General features: G+C 39.1%; 1 protein-coding gene across 5 annotated transcripts in view; it reads right to left on the bottom strand.

Moving 5' to 3' along the window:
- The window catches only part of arhgef28a (Rho guanine nucleotide exchange factor (GEF) 28a), a 53913-nt gene extending 48545 nt beyond the window's left edge, over positions 1-5368 (bottom strand). For 4 of the 5 annotated variants that reach the window (XM_005949652.3, XM_042223238.1, XM_005949651.3 and 1 more), the window contains exons 1-2: positions 5106-5367; positions 2662-2716 (exon numbers count right to left, since the gene is read on the bottom strand). In XM_005949652.3, the coding sequence (XP_005949714.1) occupies positions 2662-2694 (33 nt within the window). In that variant the 5' untranslated portion in view covers positions 2695-2716; positions 5106-5367. Of the gene's footprint in view, positions 1-2661; positions 2717-5105 lie in introns of all 5 variants that reach the window. The other variant, XM_005949650.2, reaches the window with a different exon arrangement.
- Positions 5369-7495: the final 2127 nt, after the last annotated feature.

Below are 7495 nucleotides of genomic sequence, written 5' to 3' on the forward strand. Positions count from 1 at the left end.
CCTCTGGTGCAAATTACTGACCTCTGTCATCATTTTAAGTGGGGGAACTTGCACAATCGGTGGCTGACTAAATACTTTTTTGCCCCACTGTATCGTCCTGCCAGGTATGTTGACATGTGCCAATACAAAAGCGTTTTCACAGAAAATAATCCAGATTACAAAAATGGAGCCAATTTTAAAGAATTGTTTTTCAACAAAATGTAGCATAATTGTATCAGGATCAACCTGGGTTATTCTTTTTATCATCTGTCAATATTAGCTATTTGCCAATCAATTGGTATCTGCATTTATAATAGCCAGTAAATTCAAGTTTAAAATACAAAGGGAACCAGGTGAAAACACCCTTCAGCTATGTTATGAATGTTAACATTGCATAGTTTGTCCAGCAGAGGCACTTTGCAACTTCCTTGTTGGAACCACATATGTTTGGAAGACCACAAACATAACAACCACGTGATCCAAGCAGAGTCAGACACAGCATAAATGTGTAAATAAATAACTGCACATAATAAATGTTAGGAAAATTTATTTATGTTTCATTTCTGAAAGCCAAAAACTATTGGCCGGCATATTGAATATTTATGCTGACTTGCTCACAACAGCACTGCTAACATCCTGATGTTAAGCAGTTGTTATGGTTACCCTATTTACCACCTTATTTGGCAATCCACAGATTTAGATAAACTAAAATGACCTGAAAAATATAAAATAATGTACAAAAAATGTTAAAATTACTATTTACCCCTCCAGAACACAAATATGTCAAGCAGATTTCTATATAATAGCAGTAACAGCAGAATTTTGGGATTTTTTTTTAAATCTGCTGTCTAGTTTATCACATTTAAGCCTCATTAATAGTTTCAGATCCTTAAGCATGAACGAATGTGGTGGCAAACCAAGAAAGAAGCAAGCTGCTGGTGTTGCTACAACTGGAAATGCAGTTAGTTCAGCCTCTGTTGTGGTAAAATTGCACTTTCCATTTCACCAACATGGCCACACATTCTTCTTTCAGGGGCATACGTTTGATTCAATCATGCACCTGGACAAACAAAATGACTTTCGCATGAACCTGAAGCTAAACTACAGCTCAATAAAATCTCCTTCCACACAGGAACTCCCAACGCTTTTTCCATCCAACTCATGGCAGCCACTTCTCCATTGATCTTGTCCATCAGTATTTGCTATGGGCATGGCACTGTGTTGCGTGCGTGGAGGTGCGCCATAAAACTTTACTAGGCATGCTACAATAGTAGTCTTTATATCACAGCAGTGTGCCACAGCTTGTCTACACAAAGCCCAGCATTGAAATCTGGATCTCATTCAGTCCTGAGAGTTGCTCCTGTTCAGCTGTGTCCTCTGAGGGTGGAGACACCACTTCCTCTTAGTATGTGTAAGTTCTAGCGCCCATAATGATTCACATGTCTGGGCCTCGAGACCGGCCCTCCATCAGATTCTGTGAGCGAATGGAGGCAACGATTTCGAAGCGACCCCCACCCCCATCAACATCCCTCTCTCAAACTGGTGACACAGCAAAACAAGCAGACACTCCGCTTACCAGAAATCTGGCAACGCTTCAGTGACTGGCCCACCCAGGCTTCCACATTTACAGGAGAATAGGCAGAGAGAGAGTGAAAGAGGCAAAAAGGAAAAGAGAGAAAGAGATGGCGAAACAAAACTAAAACGTCCAAAAGTTAAAACAAAAAAAGTTGAAAAGACAACAATTTGACAATTTTAGAAAAGAAAATCCACTTTTTTTTTTTTTTTTTTTACTTGTGTAACCAGTAGTTTTTAAAGAGCCAAGAATACTCTATTATTCTTAGTCCCATGTTCACTATGGGAGCCATGCTTTCAGAAGCCCTTGTCATGTGGTGGGCGGCTGTGTAGAGCCTGGCTTCCCCAGGGACTGAAACCCTGGTGGGTTGGGTTTCACCTGCGACACAAGGCTCACTAGTCAACCAGTGCACACAGAGAGAGTCAGGACTGAGAGAGGAGGAGGATAGCTGGAGGGAAACACTTCTGCTGAGGTAAAAAAAAAAATCATGCCTGAAACATAAGGCTTTGGGGTCAGTATCAGCCTGGCAAAGACCTCAATCTGGGCCACTCGATGGCTTTGGAGTATATGAAAGAGGGCATAGATTTTGTACTTTCAACTGTGTTTTCTTAAGTTTCACAGCTTTTCTTACTGATAAAGATACCCCCCCACACCCACACACACACCCCACCCCACCCCACATTGCCATTGTTGTTCATATTATACTAGAGTAATTAATAGATAAACTTGAACAGAAAATCTTCTGTTTTTAATTTTTACTATCGCCTGTAGAAATTTCTATTTTTACAATGGGTCCACAGAAAAATACATTTTTTTCTGTATATTAATGAAGACTTTCAGTTTTGCAGTTGCAAGAGAGTCTGGGCAATGACCAATGACAATTTCTTTGATTTACTACAGCAACTTTTCCATATAGAATAGAATTCAGAATAAGCATGTAAAAAATAGACACCTGCTGTTCAAATTGCACTTCTTGTTCTTCTATGAATTGGAATTAAATGTGTCTTTGACAGAAATGGAAACTGTGGACCATCATGCAGAATAAGTTTGACAACCCTGCATTATGCAAACACCTCAGACACACACAAGCTAAGGAGGTAGTCACTTACATATAAAGGCAGCTCCCTCTGGTTCACGTCCATTTTCTCTCCATCCACCAAAGACCTGGAGACAAAACAGAGGTGTTACTATGACATCGGGTTAATAACAGCACCGCCTAATGCAACCTATAGCCATGCTACAACTGAAGCATTGAATGTTGCACCAAATTTATTGCACTTGTGTTATTGTTTGGCGTGAAACTTTAACCTCCATGATCTGACCCTCCTCTTAGCCCCACTGTCTCCCAAAGTCAGGACCAAGAGATCGCTTGCTATTTTTGTGTGCCACGTTTCAAAACATTTCCTGAGGTGAGTAAGATGAAGACTCTTATAGGGCTTAGTTCGCTGCCTGCATGAATGGAAAAACAATAGCCTTCAGACAGGATACAGCAGTGGTAGAAAGGGTAACTGTATCATCAGCACACACCTGATCCACTGTGACTTCAGTCTCAGCTGTGAATAGTGCATGACTTCAAAGCTGCACAGCAGGTCTGCAGGCTGCGCTTTGTCTAGACACTCATCTGCATCAGCTGGGGCACATCCAGCAGGCCTTGTGGCTCTGCAGACTTTTTGCATGTCCCAAACAGGCAAAAGTTCCATTAAATGAGCCGAATGTCAATGTAATCCTAACCCATAAATGGCTCCCTTGCATGAATAAACTGTAGCCATGATTTTATTTTAGGAAAATTTTCATTTAATTGTATAAAGTAAGCCACGTGAATATCCTGGCTAAAATATCGTGGATTTTTTTATGGTAACCATAATGAAAAAACAGCTATAGTTTTGGGTAGATTAAGTACTTCCTGCTTTTAAAAGATGAACCGTTAAAAAAAAAATCTACCAGTATGCAAGTTTTCACACTTTTGAAGAAATTATGGTTAAAATTGTGTTGTTGGGTTTTTTTAACCAACCAAAATCAGGAATCATGCTTTCATGTTTATTAATTTATTAACTGAATACTCTTCTCGGCTTTGATTTCAATACACATATTTTAATGATTGTTGAATATTTTTTGATTATGCCACTTCTTCCATATAAAAGTACGTAAAGGAAAGGTGGGCAGGTCAATTCATTTACAGTGGTGGAAATGATTATTTTAATTTCTAGCTAAATTTTTAAGAATAGAGCAGGATCTAATTCTGATGGTAGTTTAAATTTAATGGAGAAAGACAGGATATCAAAAAGAAAAAAAGACTACATAGAAATTATAAATCGATTTACACATCAATGGGTGAAATAAGTTTTTTTACTTATATCCATAGGATTACACTACTGTGATGTACAACTAATGATGGTTAATCTATCCTATTACAGATTTTTTTTTAAATGCCCACAAATGCGATTGTTCTGCTCATCTTCCCTTTATAGAAAGTTCAAAACAAGATTCACGTCCAAACACAGAAGGAAGACCTCACCTGAGCTTCACGAGCTCAAAAACAACTTTTGAATAGACTGCAGGTGAAAACAAAGATTGGATGACCAGGAAACCAAAGTAAGGCACACCACCATCTACGGATTAACTTTAAACCCAACGTTTATTGTCTATTTTTTTCTAATACTATGCAAAGCATTAGTGTCATTCATTGTCCTCAGTCTGACTATTCAGTATGAAGGAGAAACCTGATATGAGTCGTGGCCAGGCACGCCAAAACAGAGCGTGAGAAAACAGAAAAAAGATTACACATAACCGCACGCTGTCAAAAAGCATTTGGAAAGCATTTTGACATACATAGATGGGAGTATGTAAACCCTGTCTTCATCAGCCCTTTTTCAGATGACGCACGGTTAAACTATTTAATTTCCGTTCACATGGCAAGCTGCAAAAACAGGCTGTCGAAAGCATTTTTATGCACACAGTGAATGACAACTGCATAACTCCACACTTTTCAACATGACGTATTTAAACTTAATAAAAGAGTTCACAAATTCATGAATGATGTATGGCGACTTATGAGTGTCTCCGTAAATTAGAGTTATCGGACTCGGAATGTAAGGTATTACTTAGAGGAAAGCAACCTCGCTTTCACACTAATGCATGGAGCAGCCACACAAAGAAGTGAAAACGGGGGACCGCACACATTGTGAGCACTCCTATGAACAATAAATGATCTCCACTGCTACTGTCAGTAGGAAGCGAAACCCCTGCACTTAACAGTCAAATACAGTCAGTAAACGAATCATTTATCTCTCTCCGGGATCACAACAGCGGGTTTGAATAGACAACATAGACAGGGGAAAACGCGCGTTTTGCCTTTTACCTGTGAACGCACCAGCATTTCACTCCATCCACGCCTCACGTGAACAATTAACAAGTAAAAAAAATATATATACAAAAATTTTAAAGTACATGAAAACAGTTTCGCTGTCTGCACACTCTTCTTTCCTTTAAGCTTTAATGAAAATCTGCGTGAAACGGAACTTTTCCGAGTGAGGATGAATCAGCTTCCCATTACCTGCTGCGCTTTCCTCCCTCCCTCCGCTTTCTCGCTCCGGGAGTCTATTTGGAAAGTGTTTGAGCCGCTCGCTTCTGCTCCGCGTAGTAGTTGTGACTAATAAACATACTTTATTAATGCACCTTTTATTCCGAATGAGTTGTTTCTTTCCGCTTCTTTCAGGTTTCCATGTTTTTGCTCCGAGAGAGAGCAGGTTAGGAGTCTGCAGGTGTCGCCAATGTTTTTCCTTTTCCTTTGCTGCCTGTCCTTTTTTTTTTTTTTTTTTTTTTTTTTGGTCCACCCCTTCAAGGACCGGGCAGCATGAGTGAAACCTCTCCGGGAGGCAGGGCCAAACGTGGCGACGTGTGCTTAATTCCGTCTCTATAAATGTAACGTCCCCAGCATAGGGAACTCATAATGACATTTAATGCTTCATTTGACATTTCCTTTAACTGAGCTCCTGTGTTTAGTGTTTATCGTTTTAATTTTCTCCAATCAGAGATCAGCCTGAGTGATGTCACTGTGATCGAGTACAAAGAAACCACAGCAGCAGCGGTGAAAAGACTATAAGTACAAAGTCAATTCAATTCACTTCAGTTCAGTTACATTTTCTCACACAATAGTCGCCTCAAGGGACTTTATATTGTAAGGTAAAGACCCTACAGTAATACAAAGCCCCAACCATCAGATGACCTTGTTCAAGCAAGCACTTGGCAACAGTGAGAAGGAAAAACTCCCTTTTAATTGGAAGAAACCTCATCCAGAATTAGGCTCAGGGAAGGACAGCCATCTGCTGCTACCTGCTGGGGGTAAGGGGAGGGAGACAGATGGAAGAGAGCTAGAGATTAATAATAACTGGAAAGAATGCAAAGTGATTAAAGCACATTTTTATTCTACTACACTTCTTCCACACTTTAATTATTATTAACCTTGGAAAAAAATTGCTCCACTTTTTCAGCCCCAATGTTAAAATGCACCTTACACATTAATACAACATCAACATGCCACATCACTATTCTTTGAACTTCTTCTTGAGTTGGATAGTTGTAGAGTGTACGTCCTTGATAGGGATAATGGATCTTTTAAATACCAGGCAGGCTGTTACAGTAAAGTCCAGAAATTTACTGACAACTGTTTTGGATACATTAACTACATTTTTTTGTTGTACTTTTACTTTGTATTTTGTAATACAGTCTCTCACTGAGTATTTTAGCACTTTGGTGTGTGGCTACTTTTGGCATTAGCTAACATGGTAATAAATATAGTATAAATACACACACGATAAGTGTGTTTCACAGAATTCTAATGTATTATTAATATTATAAGCTAGACTGGATGTATGAATGGTCATGACCTTACACTGATAAATTCCATGTTGTTGCCAATAGCCAACTTCAGACAACATGGCCAATATCAGCTGAAACAAATCTTATATACTGATGTATCCTCATCAATCAAGGCTAGCTTTCAGTTCAATTCAGTTTAATTTCATTTATGTAGTGCCAAATCACAACCACAAACCCCATTTATATTGTAAGGTAAAGATCCTACAATAGTAGAGAGGAAACTTCAGCAATCAGATGACCTCCTATAAGTAAGCACTTGGCAACAATGGGAAGGAAAACCTCCTTTCCACTGTTGCCAAGGAAGAAACCAGGAAGAAAACCGAGCAAAACTAGGCTCAATGCAAAGTGATGTATAAACATACTGACAGTGAAAAAAGGTGAATAAAGAAGAAATACTCAGTGCATCGTGGGAAACCCAAGTAAGCTAGATCTATTGCAGCATTACTAAGGGAGGGTTTAGGGTCACCTGATCCAGCCCTAACTATATGCTTTATCAAAAAGGAAAGTTTTATGCCAAATCTTAAAAGTAGAGATGTGCCTGTCTCCCAAATCCAAACTGGGAGCTGGTTCCACAGAAGAGGGGCCTGAAAGCTGAAGGCTCTGCCTCCCATTCTTCTTTTAAATACTCTAAAACCACAAGTAAGCTCACAGGCTGAGTGCTCTACAGAGGTGATGTGCTACTTTGAGGTCTTTACGATAACATGAGGCCTGATTATTCAAGACTTTTTACATCGGCAGGTGCATGAGGGAAAAGTAAAAATGAAAGGGCCTTTCTGGACTTTGAGATGATTCTTCTTGTTTTTAGTATTTTAGCATGAACTATTGACTCAATAAATGTGGCTGTACAGCTGTTTTATGTAGTGACATCAGGTGTATCAAGCATAACTCACATTTAATATGTAAGCTGATTGGTGATTTTTGCACAATCTACTTTAGGAGTTATTTTCTTTTTTATGAAAATGAACTCAAGTGGAGTTAATTGCACACTGATAGCAGCAGGACAGAGCTGTCTCAAAATAGTGCTTAATTTGTGTGGGACTCTATACTTACTTTTTAACTGGCTCC

This window comes from Haplochromis burtoni, unplaced genomic scaffold (genome assembly GCF_018398535.1).
Source record: "Haplochromis burtoni strain Fernald_Lab_line unplaced genomic scaffold, NCSU_Asbu1 Contig_107, whole genome shotgun sequence".
NCBI classification, from domain to species: domain Eukaryota; kingdom Metazoa; phylum Chordata; class Actinopteri; order Cichliformes; family Cichlidae; genus Haplochromis; species Haplochromis burtoni.